General features: G+C 40.0%; 1 protein-coding gene across 5 annotated transcripts in view; it reads left to right on the forward strand.

Moving 5' to 3' along the window:
- Positions 1 to 19,480, forward strand: part of STARD13 (StAR related lipid transfer domain containing 13) — a 499,960-nt gene that overhangs the window by 331,418 nt on the left and 149,062 nt on the right. For 2 of the 5 annotated variants that reach the window (XM_033104422.1, XM_033104428.1), the window contains exon 1: positions 1,740 to 2,011. The exons of the other annotated variants lie outside the window; for them this stretch is intronic. In XM_033104422.1, the coding sequence (XP_032960313.1) occupies positions 1,843 to 2,011 (169 nt within the window). In that variant the 5' untranslated portion in view covers positions 1,740 to 1,842. Of the gene's footprint in view, positions 1 to 1,739; positions 2,012 to 19,480 lie in introns of those variants that run through there. 5 annotated transcript variants of the gene reach the window in all.

Here is a 19,480-nt window from a genome sequence, read left to right on the forward strand (position 1 = left end):
ATCCAATGCTCCGGTGCAGTGCTAAACCTGTCTGTCGTTAATGCCCATGCTTCTGGCACACCAGGGTCCCTAGGTCTTAGATCCTTGTCACTTTCCGCAGAGGATACCCTGGAACACAACTCTGATCAAATCCTACATAAGAATGAAAAGGGAACATCATTCCAGTGAGATCGCCCTTTTTTTCCTACTATGATGCTTCCTTGAAGACCTAACATTTGCTCACTCTCAATTAGTTACTGGAAGAGACCCACAATTGCCATGAGAGACTATGTTTTAGAACAGGCTCTAGAGACCTTGATTAACCTGTCCATTTACATAGTGGGATAGCTACAGAGATGATTCTCAGAATCAGGCCAGCAAAATCCCTCAGGCAGAGGTGTTATGGCTGACCACCTTAAGAAAACCACAGTAAGGAGAGCTGAGGTCCTAATTTAAGTCCTATTAAACTGTTAATTGAGAGTTTTTCATTATTAGGACTATAAATCCCAGGCCAGGCTCTGTTTCAGTTTGAGTCGGCCAAATACAAGAACAACTTGGCCATATGCTTCTCTTTCAAAGAACTTTATTCATTCAGCCCCAGGCTCAGAATTCGATAACATGTTTTCTGTGGACTTTCCCCCCTCTTCACATCAAACAGAATTAAAGAGGAAAAACGGGGGAAATTCTAACTACTCCCATATGTGTCCTCACTTAGGGCCCAATTGAATTACTTACACTTTCCTTAAACACACACGCTGGTTTCTGTTCCCCCACATGTGGGCATAGACCCTCCTGCGAAGCCCTCCCCGACTCTGCCTGTCAGAATCCCACCCATTGTTTTTAAAGCCCACCCAAAGATCTCCTCCTCTGTGTGGTCTGCTAACATCACCCTGGTCAGAAATAATACTGCTCCCCTAACATTGTGTTTGTGTGTTTTTTGAGGCACTTTTCACATAAAGCTTGTGTCGTAAGCTTTTGCGTAATGTCTCTATTGATTCTGAGCGGCTGGCTGACAGATAGTACCTTCCCATGAAAATGCATCTTTACAGTGATTCCTGGCAGTGTCCTAGATGTCATAGGTACTTCATCAGTATTTTGTTTCTCGGTGATGAAAAATTTGGGAGGTAGAAACATTAAAGAGAAATAGATAGTTAACAGATACGCTTGTGCTCTTTGTCTCTCCCAGTGTTGGCTGTAAATAAAGCTCTCAACGTCTCATGGCAGAAGGTCAGAAGTCTGTCGGGTATTTACTCTGGTGTTAAAGCACTAGAAGTTAATTTTCAGTGGAAAGGCTTTATTTGATTGATTTCTTCGTAATGAAGGGTGGTGATTTTTACTCAGAAGCTTATACTTATTTGAAGAAGTTTTTCATTAAGACGTTTATCACTTTCATCTTTAACCTGGCTGCAGCTGCCTGGGAGAAAAAGAATGTTCTTTCTCTAACTTTTACAGCTTAAAAGATTTCCTGTGCCCAAGGGCTTACTTTTCTCTGACTGCCATTTCTCTTCCCTCTCTTTTTCTTTTAACTTTTAGTGAGAGCTGCTGCTTGGTGCTTAGTCAGCTCTGAGGCATTTGCTTTCAGCCTCGCAGAGGAATCATAGCTGCTGGAACTCCTTCTCTTCGGGGCTTGGGGCTGACTCTGTTAAGTTCCCATTCTCCTTTCTTCCTCTGATTGGCTCCCCATGGTCACGTGAGGGCCGGGGGTTGGAATTCTGAGTTGTGGCTTTTGGCACTCCTTTTTCTTTTTAAAAATCGCCTGGTCTGTGGAGTTCTGCTGAGCTCGTTGCCTTGCTCTGACTGAGACTGGAGACAGAAGGAAACAGCCACAGGGCAGACAGAGGTGGCAGAAGAAAATCTGCTGAGATGTTTGGCCAGGGACCCAGGACCCCAGCTTCAGGCTGCTACTATCTAAATTCCATGACACCTGAGGGCCAGGAGATGTACTTGCGATTTGATCAGACTACGAGACGCTCTCCTTACAGGATGAGCCGGATTCTAGCACGCCATCAGCTAGTGACTAAAATTCAACAAGGTGAGTTCCCGGTAGTGGAAGCCTGTTGCTAATTGATTTCTGTTGGCTCTATTTCACGCTGACCCAGTTTTGTAAATTGTTGTTTTCACTTTACAATATATGGATTTCTATGCCACGTTGCCTGTAACTTTTAAAAATAACTGTAGACTACAGTTTTAAGCAAACAGGGACAGCACCTCGCTGCCACATAACTCAACATAAAGTGCACAAAAAACTTCACCGTAGGAGGGTAAATCATAAATTTCCAAAACTTATGTGTGTCTACAGAAAAATGAGACCGGTTTACTCAGTGTGTATTTTAGGGTGTTTTTTTCTGCAGGTTTCTCACACTCTGTCACGTTTGAAACGTGGACATTTGTTTATTTAATTAGGAGGGGGCGGAGGCCTGCCACCCTGCACAGATTCTTTACAACCCTCAGTGACAGGGGAAAGTTAGAATTCTATCTCTAAGGCCATCAGGCTGACAACCAGAATCACACTCTTTGCCTCTTTGTATGTTTTTGTCAGTAGTTGTCACTGATTTGTTGATATTGTTTTTCTGGTAAAGGATAAATATATCCTCTAACCTCAAAACAAATCTTATGACCTGTGCACTGAAGCACCAGCTTCCTGTGGAGAGGACGTTAATTATAAGCTGCTAGATGTTCCTTTTCATCCTCAGCAAAAAAAGAAAGAAAAGAAAAAGCTATCAACAGCCTGAACATCACTAAAACTCATCATTTTCCAAAAATAGTTTTAAAAGGTCTGTAGAAACTAGACTAGACAGATGAAAGTTCCTAAGAAGTCCCTAACTGCTGCCCATTTAAAAGACACACCCACGTACCCACAAATACACAGTAAGTTTATGAAGTTTATTGACCACCCCCTTCCTGGACTAAAAAAAGTATGTAAATTATTATTATATTGGTGATTTTCTAGAGCCACTATGCAAACAAACTCCACTTAAGTAAATGAGTTTGAGATTATATTGAATTTTAGAGGGGAAGTTGGGATTTGTAATCGTGAAAATCTCATCGTAATGTTTCCAAAAAGAACAATATGTATTCTAGTGAGCAGCATTTGATGAGATTGTTTCCTTGGAAATAGGATTTGTTATTAAAGGTTCAGGAACTGGTTATGTGTGAAGGATACTGGTCCTACATACCCGTCTGATTTCAGGAAGGATATTATGTCATTCCATAAACTCTGTTGTGCAGGTCTTGATTGAATAGAAACAAAAGTAATTATTTCCCTGTGGCTTGGTTTAAAAATACATTAGGCTTAGAATAAAACCCAGCTCCATTTTCATTTTAGAGATTTCTGACAATGGTGCTTTATCAGATGCCGTCATCATGGTGGACATAGGGGCTTGATAAACGTTTGATGATGATTTATAATCTATGCTCTTTAAATATTCCTCAGCATGCATATTAAGTATATTAGGTTAGAAACATGGCATACAAATAGTTTGAGATTGCTTTGCAAATCCCTTTAAATGTATTTACAATGATTAATTTCACTAAAAATTATTTATGTTCTTTTTGGAATGAAGGTTATGTTTCCATTGAGGACTTCAGGTTATGAGCACATGCATGATCACTGAAAATGTACTCTGAGTTTGTTTCATTTTGCCTAAATAGAAAATTTGAGCATTTTTCTATTGGGCAATGGAATGTTTGAAGCCAATGAATGCCTAAAAATTAAAAGTGAGAGTTGAGATCATAGGAAGACCTGAAAGAATTCCAACAATATAATAATTAGGAGCTCATCATGTGTTAACATCATTCGGTTGTATAGTAAGACATTGAGAAAGCAAAAGCAAAACAATTTTACTGGGTTTACTGTATTAGTAGATTGGTTTACTGTAATAGGAGAGAATATTGATTGAGAATTTATAATGTATCAAGAACTGCTCTAAGAGTTTTCTATATATATATATATATATACACACACACACACACACACACACACATATATATATGTATATTTCAATTTATTTTATCCTCAAAAAAATTCATGTAGGTAAGTACTATTATTATACCCATTTTAAAAGTGAGAAAACAGAGGCACATAGAGTCAAGTAACTTCTCCCAAAGTTACATAGCTGGAGCCAGTATTTGAATATAATTCTATAGCCCATGCCCTATAATACACTAAACTGTGTTTTAGTTTTTATAATAAGTGTTAAAGTATCGAACCTATGGTTGATTTTTGGATTGTATAATATGCCAAAGACTTTTCAGTTCTTTTTCTACTCAGGATACAGCAATGAACCATATTACAGAATCAGAATTGGTCACTCACTATGAGATTAGCAATCAGGTTTTATTTCTCTTGTGGAAGCAAAATGCTGTGTGTTTTACCTCCCTTGAATAGTTAGTACAATAAATGTCAAGTTATTTTACTAATGGCCTAGAATCATTCAATTAAAGCTTATCCCAGTGCATATTAAATTAATGACACTGTTATGTTTGTGTGTGTAGTTCACGTATTGACATCGTAAAATGACAGCCGCATCAGTAAAATTGTTCGCATTACTCTGCTATAGGTCTGTGAAGGGAAATTTAGCCTTGCATTGATATAATTTGGGGCATTTTCACTTATACTCATCGTCTCTCATGGCTGTGGAGAACAACGCCAACAAGAGTAAGTTGCGCCCCGCTGACCTCATTTCAATGACATAATCATTGAATGGCATAGACATGATTCAACAGCAAATACACTCATGGGAAGGAAAAACAAGGAGGAGAAATAAAGGAATCTTTGATGAAGCATAGGATCAGAATTAGTTGCCCAAACCCAGGATGAATTTCAACTTGCTCATCGTAGGGTATGCTCCAAAATCCGCAGGCGTCGTTTCCCTAGGCTTCTTTCAGTTCGGCAGTTTTAAGTCCAGTTAAAAAGAGAAGAGATGTTTAAAACAGAGTGTTGTTTGCAGAGTGAAAGTTTATCATAAGTCATACCCTACCCCACAATCTTGCTGCATCAATGGGGAAATTGTCGTAGGGAGAGAGATTGGAAATAATAACGGTCCTTATCTCCCTCACTGGCAGGCACTTGGGAACGGACAAGAGGCAGGACACTGAGGAGATAGAGGAAGAGCATGTTAGACCACAGGAAGGGAGAAGAGGGATTATATGTCATTGTTTGATGGCTACAATCTATTGGCTACATGCACACCATGTTTAAAGTCTATAGACACACCCACATGCTATGAGAAAAACCCAAATCTAAGCAGATCCATAAATGTGATTACTTGCTTTGTGAAAGAATTCATCATGGTACTCAACATTTAAAAAATTATTTTAAATGCATAAAACAGCATGATATGGACCAAATTGCAGTAAATCTGAACCAGAAAAAAAAAAGGAAATAGTGATTGAGGCTCTATTTAGACACTCCCTCATTCTTTTACTGTGGCAAGTTGCAGAACTTAACTGGGCCTTTGTTTCTTGAGGAGAACGTGAAATGGTTGGACTGTGATTGCTCAGGTTTATTCTGGTTCTCAAGTTCTCTCCATAGTTGAGTCAGTAACTCTTTGAACAAGAGTGTGCAAAGTAGGGAAACTTCAACCTAAAGCAATAGAAGCTGGAAAGGAAACAGAGCAGCTTTCTAATGTAGAATAAATCAATGGTTTCTAATTTTTCTATAGCCTGTCAAGGAAATGGTAAAGTGGAAAGTAAATTTTAGTTCTACCTCTGCCGCTGATTAATTGTGTGTGCTGGGGCAGGCCACAACTTCCCTGGGCATTCTTTCCTTCTTCCATAAAATAAAGGGTCTGGATTATATAAATGTGGAGTTCCCATCATCTCTAAAAATTCCAGGATTCTGTGATCACAGGTGATACTTTAAGAGAGAGACAATTCCTACTTACATTTTGCCTGTTGTGTCATTCCACCTCTATCTGCACATTCTTTAAACCTGGGTAGTGCTCTCCTTTTCAGTGTCATAGGAAAGCTAGAATGTCCAGTCTTGTGGGCTATTTAAATGTCCATATAACCTGTAATTATAAAGAAACTTGTGCAAACCTTTGTTTCTCAGGAGTCTGGGACTGCCAAATGGCTTTATGGTGACACCTGGCCTATCGCGAGGATTAGTAATCAGAGAATGTCCGTGTGTGTGTATCCCGGTTTTCACAAAAGACCTCTCTTCTTAACAGAAACACAGAATGTAGACATTTTCACTACTAAGGGAATTACTGAAAGTTAGACTTACATTTTCATTGACTTTTTATCTGAGACTATTTATAGAGATAGCACCCGAGTCGAACTTAACTCGAGTGGAATAAACTGCCATTTTGTTGTTCACAGGGAACGGAGGTGGGTGTCAGTGATGCACTCTCTCGCTCAGTACTCCATCAAGTCAGATGGCATCTTGGGAATTTGCCCAACCCAAGTGGTGGCGTTGCTCATTCCTAATGTATGAGACGCCCACCAACGGGGTGGCGTCAGCTGAAATGAAACAATCACTTGTTCTTTCGGAATTGACCTTTCTCTGTCTTTAGCACTTTATTGTGCCACTACTCTTAGAAATGGACGGTGAACAGGCTGGCAGAAAGACAGATAGACACAGAAAACAGGATGAACATGCACTCGTCATGTATTGCTCAAGCTCTTCAAAAAAACAAAAAGTGGCAACCGTCAGAAGTTCACATTTCATGAATCAGAGCCTCTTTCTCTCCAGTGCTAGTGCTTGAAGAGCTTGTACATAAAGGATACTGTTGAACCAAAAGTTACAGGAAAATCTATTAAGTGAATTAAGTCAACAAACTTTGGGTAATATTTTTTAAAATTGTCACATAGTTAAAAATGTGAGCAGTCAAGAATTATTTAGTACTTATGTACTAACAGGAAATTAACAAAGAGGAAATTATATTAACAGGAAATTATATGTGCTTGCACACATATAAACCTTGTGAGTTTTACTTTAACCAAATTGTGACTTCCATGGCTGCATGTCACTGCTTCTATTAGCTCTGATTTTATAAACACACATCTCAGATGCAGCCAGTCGCCAAATTCGAATTTTGGAACGTTGGTTTAAGTGGACAGAGATTCTTTTTTTCTTGTATCTTCCTCACCCTCACCCCCATAATCATAACTTTAGTTCTTAGTAAATTGTGAATACTGGTCTACTCTCATAAGGCACATTTCCTCATTTCCTTAGCAAATTAATCATGGGCAGATTTAAAAGCACAAGTTATAAAAAAAAACAAAAACAAATCACTACTAGTGGCCTGAACAATACCAATCGACGACCCAAACAAACTTAGAAAGAGAGAAAATGGTAGTGGGTTTTGGCAAACCTCTTATACAAAGGGAAATAAATTGGTGTTCTCACATGGGGCTGAGACCAGGGAGGAAAGTCCAAGGAGAAGATGGGAGAACATGACCATGAATTTCACACCACACCAGGTATATGAATGAAATAAAGATCATGGGAAAACCATGTTCTGTCTCCTCGGGGGCAATGTGAATAGGATTTGGGCGTGGGTAAAGACGTATATTAACTTATATTCTACCTCATTGCCTAAAGGATTTGAGGTAGTTTATAGCAGAAGATATATACATCTCAGTTAAGGAAAAGACAAATCTGCTGAAAAGAAAATTGTAGGTCAATACATAAGATAAAACTAGGAAGAGCTATTACATAAAAATATAACACGAGGCCCTGAATAATTACTAAAAGTGGGCTGCATATTTATCTTGAGCTTCCCTAATCTAACCAGAGAAAAATGTGATCAGGGGAAGCTTTGCCACGTCCATAAGATAAAAACATACTCGCACAGCTTTTTATGGGACTTGATATTTGGGAGAATTTTCTCCCAAGAATTTGATATAAGAGACAAATTCTTATACAAATCCCGTACAGTGACTACAAGCTATAGTGAATGGTGCTTCTAAACATCCCTGCAGTGAACTCAAGAGCAAGTCTCATAGCATCCTGCAGTAGAAGTGGGAGCATAACAACAAATTATAATTCAGTAAAAATATTTGGGGAAGGGGTAGTTGGGTCAAAACAAGGAGGTTCGGTATTCAATCCTCTACTTCTCTGGCTTAATCTAGAAACAGCCTGGAGACTATCCAGAGACAATTTTCCTAAGTCTCTTTCACAGAACAAGGGTCCTGTCAGAGTTATTCAAGGGGAAATGTTTTTGTGGTTAAGTAATTTAGGGAAATACTATGTCCTCTTTCCCTTCTTGGAAATTCATACTTATGAAAGGCTCACAGAAATCCTGCAGAAAGTACGTTAACTTGTTTTAAACTGGTATGTTGTATCATTTAACTATTTTTCCACCATATACTAGGAAGTGCCATCTTGTAAAAGCAATGTTCCCTGGGGAACATATTTTGGAAAGGCTGACTTAGGAAAATGCAGGGCCTGTGGTTCATTCAGATTCTCCTTAAATGTATTTCTTGCATGGATTGGGCAGCAGATAGTTTGAGGTGTTTTAGAGAACAACATTGCAAGTATTCTGTTTTCAAATAAGGGTGTGTCCATATACTTTAAAAAATTAGCTGGGTAAAGGCAGGATGGACACCTTTTTATGAAAATTAACAGCCAAAGGAAGATTCTGATTGGGTGGTCACTGCACATCTGCCAGGCAGAAAACTGAAGGAGTAGGTGTATGGGCAGAGTTAATCATTATAACAAGAATACAGCCAGTCTTCAAATAACTCTACACGATAGGCACTACACGATGGCCAAAAGAAAGAAATGATTGCCTTTTAGCTCTCGCTCTGTCTAACCTCTGATAGAGATGAATTCCTAGATGAGATATGAAGGGATCTGATATTATGGCAGCTAAGTCAGGAAAGTCATTACTGCTGGGAAGTGGAGTCACCGCCCCACAGGAAAGAACAAGGAAAGTCTTCAGGAGTCTCAAATTCCCACTGGCTCTCAGTGCTGTGGGATACGTACTGAAGCTCAGGTGTTGATGGGTGTGGCTCAGAGTCAATTTTTGACGTCATGGTCCGAACGTCTCCTTGGGACATAAAGTCTCTCTCAGAACAACAGAATAAAGGGAATCGATAGATAATGATCATTCTAATGAGTAAAATATGTTTCGTTTAGTTGTATAAGCAACTTCACGAGCTTCCCAGGAAGACTGCAAATACAATGTTCAGGTATTTTTTCTCCTGCTGGCATTAGCATTTGCATTATGAATGATGCTTTTAGAGAGAAATCCACAAAATAGCAAAAAGCTACAACGTATGGGGAATAAGCTATACTGTCTAGTGAAAATCCGTGGGCTGTAAAGTCACACACGACCATAGCAATCACTATAGAATGATGCAGTTTGGCGCAGGACAGATGCACAGATCCCCGTGAAAATATATACAGTATTGTTTGAAAAGACATAATGTCTCTCTTTCTCTCTCTTTCTCTCTCTCTCTCTCTCTCTCTCTCTCTCTCTCTCTCTCTCTCTCTCTCTCTCTCTCTCTCTCAGAGAAGCTTAGGATCTAAAGGAATTTAAATGGAGTGGTTGGATAATAACTTAAAATACAAAACATGCTAATGGTATTAGAAAAAGGAAAGCAATAGAAATGCATCCAAAATGTCTCACTAGAGCAGGGGTGTCCAAACTTTTTTCAACGTTTTTCACCAAAGGCCATATGCGGTAAAATACACAAACAGCCGGGCCACTCACTCGAGGTGAAGTACGTATTGCCGCACCTGGTTTATTTAAGTAAACTAAATACATTTTTGGAATTTGCTGCGGGCCAATTAACAATGGATTAGGGGCTGCAGTTGGCCCGCGGGCTGCAGTTTGGACACCCCTGCGCTAGAGAGTCAAATTATTTCACTCACAAGACATAGGAATCCTGACAGAGGCAGAACTGACTAAAATACCAAAGATTTACATTGTCTTGCCTCTAACACACTGATAAAACACAAGCGTGAAACAGTGTAGAGGAGAGGGAGTAGGGATAATAAAGGAACTTGGCATTCACCAAGTAATGAATTTACATGTCAGCGTTTTGAGCTGAAGAAGGCATTCTCTTCCTGCATTCCAACTTTCCACTTCCTGGTTAATTTTGAAAATCATACATATGGATAACAAGAACCTTGGATTAGTGTTCAATTTCTATAAGTGAACAGTAGTACTTAATATATGTTTGTATACACCAAATGGCGTACAGAAATAAGTATGATAGTCATAAAATCGTATTTTCCTCTGAGTGTTTTACTAGCCCAGAATTATTTCTAATATTTAAAATTACTGTTAGAAATAAGAAAGATTCACAATTCCAATGGTAATGGTAGTCCAACCATTCCCCCCAATTATGACTAGATTCTTTATATAGAAATTTAAATCTTTCCAGATGCTTTGAAGGACACAAGACATTTCCCACTAAATGCATTTCTCAAAATAGAGAATGAAACCCCATGCAAAGCTCTTACTGTTTGGGCTGATTTAAAACCATGTGTTATGTATAACAGGTTCTTAATAATCAAAGCACCTTCACTCCTACATTGATCTTTTTGGATTGAAGTGTCAGCTAATAACACCCCTTCCCCGAACGTTCCGATCCTCCCCACGGGTGTTCCATTCTACTTGCTGAGGAAGGTCTAAGGTACATAAAGCTGCTTAGATGTTTTTATTATTGGCTTCCTAGAAGAGTAGAGGGAAAATTCTTGACGAGAGAGAGAGAGAGAGAGAGAGAGAGAGAGAGGGAGAGAGAGAGACAGAGAGAAATCAGTCTTACAAGATATCTTGAAGAAGACTGCAAAAGAATTCCAGTGACTGAGTTCGTCATCTGTTGTTGGTATCAACACTGAGTGTGATGATGTCATTCGACGCAGGAATTTTTATGTGTTATCACTGGCCAGGGTGGCCAATCCATTGGGATTGCTTGGAACAGCTCAGGAAATGGTAGCATAAGGCATAGGGAGAGGGGGCTTTGCTTCTGCCTCCTTCTATGACAGTCTTTGAGGAGTTACTCTGTCGACAGAATGTTGAAACCCGTGTTCTTAGGAGCAAATAATTGAAATGTGTTGATTGAATTTCAAGAAATACTTTCTTCTCTTTTACACATAGCCTTATGGGATCAAGAATGCCCCAGGGACACTGTCCATTCCACCCAAACTCCAAACTTTCTACACCTACAGTTTGGACAAATTGGAGGCCTTTGGAGTTATGCAGCTTGAATTTGAAATCTAGCTCTACATCTTCCTAGCAGAGTGACTTTGGGCAAGTTATGTAACGTTGCTAAGCTTCAGGTCTGCCGTGGGCAAAACAGAGCCGCTATCTCAAAGTTATTGCAAGGATTAAATGGGAGAATATAATTAAATACAGAGCACAGTGTATAGTATGTACTAATGCTCAATATAAGGAATACACACACACACACACACACACACACACACACACACACGGTGCCAAAAAAATGTATACACATTTTAAGAAAAGAAGGAACTGTATTAAAATTGTAATACTCATTATATACCGATAGCAAAATATGAATACAAGTCACGTTTGACTTCTGCAATTAGAAGAGGTGCTCAAAGTGGTTACCATCAGCATAATTTTAATACAGATTTTTCCTTTCTTAAAATGTGTAAACATTTTTTTGGCACCTTCTGTATATATATACCGGGGATATCAAAAAAGTGTGTACACGTGGACACTTTGGTCAACGTTGCTCAAGCAGTAGTTCGCTGTAATCAGAAGTGTCTGGACGCTGATGGTAACCACTTTGAGCACCTCTTGTAATTGCAGAAGTCAAACGTGGCTTGTATTCATCTTTTGTTATTGGTATATATTGAGTATTATGATTTTAATATCGTTTTTTTCCTTTCTTAAAATGTGTATACATTTATTGTCTATATATAAATTTATTATATCAGCCATGTACATATGGCCCTTCAAGTTTCAGTAGCCTCCTTTATCCATATTTTCACTTTCCATGGTTTCAGTTACCCATGGTCAACTGTGGTCCAAAAATGTTAAATGGAAAATTCCAGAAATGAACAATCCCTAGATTTAAATTGCGTGCTGTTCTGAGTACCATGATGAAATCCCAAGCCATCCTGCTCCATCCCACCCAGGATGTGAATCCTCCCTAACTCTGGTGTCCCCACGCTGTAGATGCTCCTCCCCCATCAGTCACTTAAGTAACCACCTCAGTTATTAAATCCATTGTCACTTTATCTCGGTGATTGTGTTCAAGTCACCTTTATTTTACTTAATAATGGCCCCAAGGTTCAGGATTCGTTATGCTGGCAATTCCGAAATGCCAAAGGGAAGTGTTTCGTTTAAGTGAAAAGATGAGTATAGCACAATAAGATATTTTGAGAAATATCTTATTCACATAACTTTTATTACAGTATGTTGTTACAATTGTTCTATTTTATTATTAGTTATTGTGTTTAATCTCTTGCTGTGCCTAATTTAAAAATTAAATGTTAGCCGAGGCATGTATGTACAGGATAAAACCGTGAGGTCGGCCCTTTGTATCTGCAGGTCCTACATCCCGGATTCAACCAACCACTTTGGTTGTGGCTGTACTGACACGTACAGACCTTTCTTTCTTGTCATTGTTCCCTAAACAATACAATATAACACCTATTTACATAGCGTTTACATGGTATTAGGTATTATAAGTAATTTAGAGATGACTGAAAGTTTACAGAAGGCTGTGCTTAGGTTATATGCAAATGATGTGCCATGTTATATAAGGGACTTGAGCACCCGCAGAGTTTCGTGTCTTAGGGGTCCTGGAGCGAGTCCCCCACGGATACGAAGGGATGGTACTGTACACAGAGGGCTGCTTACCACCCCAAGTTTTAGGCATTCACTGGGGGTCTTGGAAGTTACTCCCCACATATAAGGGGGGGCCCCTGTACTGTATCATCAGATGAAGACTTATTTTGTGCTCTACACCAAATTTACTAAGAGAGGCATACATACTGCCACATTTTTTGGGTCAACACCACCAAATTTGAAACAAAAGAGTTTATTTTTTTTTTAAATTTAAAACTATAATGAAAACCATGACTGTTCCCAATTGTGGTTTGCTATGTTCAGCAGTAACTCTTTTCAGTGGCCCTGGACTGATCTGCAATGGTGGGTTTCGGCCAGGTTTTGACTCATATAGATAAACAGCAAAGCCTGTCGGTTCCCACCCTCCAGCAATAAGGGTAAGGAAATGTTCCTAGCTTTTGGAATCCCTTGGTGGTGAACCCTAAAGCTGAGGGAAGGTGGCAGTGCTGGAGGAACGTGGCCTGTGCTCTCAGCTCTCATCTCTCATTGGGCCATAGCAAGCGGCCAGGGAACTTACCTGTGTGTGGGCAGGGAGCGAGGCCTGAGCTAAGCCTCATTCACCAGGAATAGACCATTATATCTATGTATCTGGTGCTTTTCTCGGTAACATCTGAATTCCACCCCCAAATTACTGTGATTTTCTAAACTCAGTTAACTTTGAGATTTCTCTTAGTTTTGTAGAAACTTGCCAATATTTCAATGGCCTTATATACAGGAGTTAATAGAAAAGAAATGCTGTAAAATGTAGATAAACTTTCTAATGCCCAGTTGGCAACTTAAAAACTAGGCACTATGTTTCTTGAACTATTTAAAACAAATTATTTAGAAGCTTTCATTGCCCATTTCCACTAAGGATTTTATTCCTTTTAATCGAAGAATATTCTTCATAATTGTTGAATTCCTCCGCTAGGAAAGAGTGCATATGAATGTGATCATTAGGATTTGTTGAAATTTGTCCTTAGATTTGAATGGATTAAATAAACATGGATTGTTTTCCTTCATTTATTTGTGGACTATGTATAATCTTAGGACTGCCGCCAGTTAGAAGTTCCCCCACAAAGAATAGAAATATCAGTTGGTACAGTCTTTATACAGCATAACTTAACCACGAATCGTGGACTTTGTAAAAGCCTTTTTTTTTTTACAGGATGAAATATTTGATATCTGCATATGGCACCCTGAAGACCCTGAAAGGCTATCTTAATAGGAATTCTTCTAGTGGTATAGTGCATGACAGTCTGTGGAACAATTCCACACGCAGTATCTGGAACACATGTGGAAGGTTACTAACCATAGAAAGCTTTGTCCCTCACAATCTGTCCTTCAGAGACCTGACAAATGCATATGCAAGTTTTCCTACTTTGAAATGTTGCTAATCTCATTTTCCCTGAATCGTTCCTTGGTAAACATTTTCACTTGAATTTGTTGTATGGAAAAGCACACTTACCTGAGTGGGCTCTATAGATAAGTACAGGTGCCCTTGGTAGAATAAGGAAACTTAGCAGTGAGCAACGCCGTTGTAAAACATTAACAGGTAGGCTAGGGATGGTTTCAGAGTCCAATTTTTTTCCTTTCTCCTGTCTGGTTAGGGTAAAATTACTTCCTCACCTCCAGCTTTACAATTCAATTTCTGACAAAGCCATTTTATTTCTGTTTGTTTCCCATGCGGTTTCTCCTGTCACTTTCATCTCCTCCCATCTTTGGTTACTCCAGCAGAGCTGGCCCTCGACACTGCAGCATCTAGTCTATAAAGTTTATTGCTCTGTCCCAGAAGGCAGGAATGACGTGCAGTTGAGACAAGTTCTTTTCAGCTCATTAACTGTCAGTCATGCTTCCTTCCGGCTGTTTGAATCTGTGCAGCTGTGCCTAGAGGTGTGGGGGAGCCTTGCCTTCTGGGCTCAAGAAGGACATTTCCACTGGATCACCCAAGTGAAAAGAAAAGTGAAAGTTGGGGTTTGTCATGAAGAGACAGGTTGTCAACATAAGTTATTAACGTTTGTGGGCATTTAGATAAAATATTTGAGGCTGAGAATTGGTTATTTGATTTTTTGTCAACTTTATGTCACAAATTTTAGCTTTTGAAACATTTACAAATTTTTAGAAAGAGTAACAGTATACTTATGCTACTCTTATTGAGGCTCCTGTTACGACCCAGGGACTATTTTTTAGCTCTATATGTATTGTTATTTTATGTAACTTTCATGGAGTCCCGAGAGTTAAGTTTACTCATCTGGAAAATGAACATAAGCTTACCATCTGATGATGTTCATTTTACAGATGAGTAAACAAAGGCTCAGGGAGTTCAAGAACTTTCCCAACGTCTCCCAGCAACTAGGTGGCAGGGCTGGGCCTTAAACTCATCTGTGTGATTCCGGAGCCCGTTGTTTTCACCACTGTGCAACCGTGTCACCTGATCATTATAGGTAGGCACGTCTGCCTGGAACCAAGACAGGCTGTTTTGTTTTGTCTCATCATTTTAGACCTGGTTGGCTGCCTCTGCCACCAGCCTCTCAAGTTGTTGGAGGACTTCATTGCGTCTCCAACATCAGCAGCAACTCCACGTGACCACTCTACATAGTACTAACGACCCTCCCTCTGCCCTCTTGAGGGCTGGCTGCTCTTTATCAAGGACTCTGTCCAAAGTCAATGTCAAGGCAGCAGCATTCCTTTGGCAAAGCACCCAGCACGGTTAGGTAGGAACAAGCATAACAGGGAAAGGATGGATTCCTCCCCAACCTCTTTCCCTACTTCCCATGTTGCCCTTCTTCCTAGAAAGTGCTGGGGAGAGATGCTCATCCACCCCCAAGTTTTCCCAGGCCTCTTAGGGCTCCTGGGACCTTTAAAGTGGACCTTGCAGACAGGAAGGGGGGCAAGAAGCAAGGTGGAAATGAGGTCACACCTGTGTTTTCTGGACTCTGGATCTCGAGTTCATCAGTTCTATAGAGGAAGGAAAGTATGTATTAAACCGGGGTCTCCGTTTCTGGAGAGAAATCCTGGTGAAGTTGTTTCCACCCCCCAATTTTGCAATTTTGACCTCAGTCATGGCTGAGGCCTGCAGACCAGAATAGTCGCAGTTGTACTCTGCACTTGTAGCTAGAGAACAGTAGCCAGTCAGAAGAAAATATGAATGTTCTGCCAACTTCTGCTGTTTGTGAAATTTTGCCAGAAGCAAAACAGGATCAAAAATAATAAACAGACCTCCTCCCTTGCTGCATGACTGCTATTTACATAAAGAGATTGATGAACTGACTGTGTTTGTATGAGTGCCCAGGGTAAGGAATTTTTAAGGAGAAAAGGTTAATTTTTTGGTGTTCGGTTGCATGTGATTTCAGGTTTTCAGAAATAATTGGGTTTCCAAAGAGACAACCCATAGCATAGATAGTGGTGTTTCTCCAATCGGAGCAGCCGAAACTGGATAAAATACCTGACACGTGAGTTACATGCAGCTGTAAAACTTCCCGAGGGGAATCGAATCTTGAAAAAAAAAAAAAAAAAAAAGGAACAATGTGAGTCTTAAGTAGATTACTGATGTTTTCAGTAGAAAGAGAAATCTGGCCTGTAGGGCCTACTCAGGGACTGGAAGGCGGGAGGCCTGGGTGCCAGAACACCTTTGTCCTAACCTGGTGACCGCAGCTGTTTCTATTTAACCTCTTGGTGCCTGAGTTTCTTCGGCTATCAAATGGGAATAATATCAGCGTCTGCTATTCAGTGATTGTGGGGACAGAGCCAGGAGTGCAGTTTCCAGGCTCTGGGTCTCATGTGGAAAGGTGCTGGCTCAGGTAGTAAATGGCCATCAACTGTGATTGGATGGCCATCAGCTGTGGCTAGTTGGCTGTCAGCTGTAACCAGTGATATAACTGCTGTGGCTACACTAACAGCAAATGGGGCCTAGCAAGAAGATGGTGGCTGAGCTAGCAAGAGCGGATTGCAGTTAGCACAGCGGATGGCAACTAGCAAATGAGGTTGGTTGGTTGGCAGAAAAGTGGACAACAGGTTGCAGATCGTGTGGCTCCTGCTTCCTGTGTGTCCAACCCAGCCACCAGAGAGAATATAGTGGTATGACTCCCCTACCTATGGCTCCGTGGGTGTTCCTTTCTGGCCTCACCATGTCCTGCGTTCTTATGTGGGGAGCAGGACCAGAGACCCCACCTGACACCCTGCATGACAGTGATATTACCAAGGAAAAAGCAAATTGATGTGAAATCAACTGACATGGAAAGCATGGTGCTCAATTCTGGCATGGCTGAGCGATGGCACGCAGGGGCCGTCCACAGCAACACCCAGCTCTTCTGCCCTCAGCGGGACACAAAACATAAAACATCACCACAGCTGTACATCCTCTTTGAATAAGAATTTATATCACTCCTCAAAGATATGGGAATAATGGACCACCGTTTTGTCTTTAATTGGTTTCCAAATGGACAAAGTCTACTAACTTTTTATTTTCATTTTATATTTTTGTGTATTTGAAGTGCTATGAGTGAATCTATATAATTAATTAGTGTCATTTGAAACTCCTGGTTTTTTTCTCTTCTTTTTCTTCCATTCTGAGGTGTCAAGAATTTTACTTTGTATTTTTACTCAGCTAATAAGTATTGTTTCACTCTTAATGAATAATTTCCCATAATCATAAGCAGAAGAAAACCTTTGAAAGTGAAATATACTACGTTAGAGACTCAGGAACTTTGACAAATGGAAGTGTCATGGGTCATAGCTTTCAGAGTTATGAATTTCCTGCCTAAGGCTAACCGGTAGTGCAAGACGGTTACACCTTCTGGCAAAATAGCCCAGCATGACCGTCCAGCTGGAGGCCTACACACACTTACCGTGGTCATAGCAGATTGTCTGAGTCAGAGGGGACTGATGGAACGCCATGTCACGTGCCCAGATAATCTGATGAAGGAAAGACGTGCCCAGTGCTTTCTGGCTGCCTTGCCCAGCAATCTAGTCTGGAAAGTCTTAGCAAAGTAAAGTGAAAGGTGAAAGGAACACACGGTTTATAAACACATCCCTTTCAAATGTTTGAATTTTGTTTGATAGCTTTGATATCTGTTTTATTTTTTGCTTTAAATGTTTGCATGTGCGGATGGGGGTGGATTCCAAGAGAAAGGATAGTTACTAAGCTGAGACGTGTGGAAAATCTTTGAAAATTGTTAATCACTCTGTATAGTTGGTTATTATTTGGAAAGGCTGGATATCTTGAGTGACGTGGCATTTGAGAGGAGAACGTGAATGAAGAGGAAAGGAGCTTATTTAATGGAGGACTGTCCAAGCACATGGAATTGCTTGCCAAAACCTCTGGCTCCAACAGAAACGGAACTCTACGACTTTATTGACATCTTTCTTGCACATGAGAGTGAGAGTAACTCCTCTCTGTCCCCAAACAGATACAGGATGCTCTGAGTTTCCCTGCCGCCTTCAGTTTAGCAGAATATATTTCTTGTTTACGGTTGGCTCTGCAAAATGATCAGCCATTTAAAGAAATCGCCATGTTTTGTGATTGATGTTAATAATTTGACATGGGAGTTATGAAGCCTTCAGATATTTGATTTATCAGAGAAAAGAATATTTCAGATATTTTTTTCCTTGGCTCTGGGAGGCAGTGCATTTTCTGAAACTTGTATTAGATTGGTGCAAAGATAATTGTGGTTTTTGTTTTTAAGCTTTTCTTTTAAACTGCAATTACTTTTGCACCAACCTAATAATAGCTTGTAGATACAATGTGCATTGTTTAAAAGCATGGGCTTTGGTGTTATCTGGACCTGGTTTCAAATGCTAGTTTGAGCACTGGTTAGTTGTATGATCTTGAGCAGGTTCCATGACCTCTGTAAGTCTGTCGACTCATCTAAAGTGGGAATAGAAACAATAATGTTTACTGCCTGGAATTGTTGTGGAATGAAGTGTTCTCCCACATGCAAAGTGCTTAGCACAGAGCCAGGCACTTACTCAGGACTCAATCTACATTAATCTAACAAAAGGACCCTAAAGATCAGCAACATGGTCCATTATGCTGTGGACAAACTACTTGTGGGGAAGAAAAAAAGTACCCAAGTTTGGTTAATTACATAAAGGGGGAGCTAAGGGAGAACCACAGCCACAGTGGATCTGAAATTAGAATGTCTAAAGTTTCTTCAGAGGAGAAAAATTACGACAAGGGCGACTTAGAAACTGCCATTTTAGACAAGGATTTTCCTAATCAAATGGAGTTTACCTCTGAAAGCAGATAGCTGTCACACGGAGAATAACAGAAAATATTTTTAGTCCTTAAATTTAATGAGACCATCCCTCATAAGTCCAGACTATGAACTTCAACTCCGGCATGTTGATGGAAACGTACCTAACTCCTAATATTTGAAGTCTAAATTCTCCATCGAAGCATCTTTAAAACATTTGCCTCAGCAGGGCAGTCAATTGGGAACTAGTAATACATTCTCCTAACCACTCATAAGATGTGTTAAGATAAGGCCAGAGGACGCCTGTCATCCACCTTCACCTGCCTTCAAGTTTGCAGCCTGCTCTAAAACCTAGAAGAAAAGAGCCAGTAGCCAGTCAGTAGCGGGACAAGTATCTTCAAAAGCTGGATTCCGTTTGGCCTCTTTTGAACTCTTCTGTTTTTCTAAGTTTTGCTAAACTCAAAACATTGAATCTCTACTATCTTGTAACCTGCTTAGCTGGCTAATAACATATTCATTCACTCACAAAAGTGCTGCTTGAGAACCTAC

Source organism: Rhinolophus ferrumequinum, chromosome 4 (genome assembly GCF_004115265.2).
Source record: "Rhinolophus ferrumequinum isolate MPI-CBG mRhiFer1 chromosome 4, mRhiFer1_v1.p, whole genome shotgun sequence".
Classification (NCBI taxonomy): domain Eukaryota; kingdom Metazoa; phylum Chordata; class Mammalia; order Chiroptera; family Rhinolophidae; genus Rhinolophus; species Rhinolophus ferrumequinum.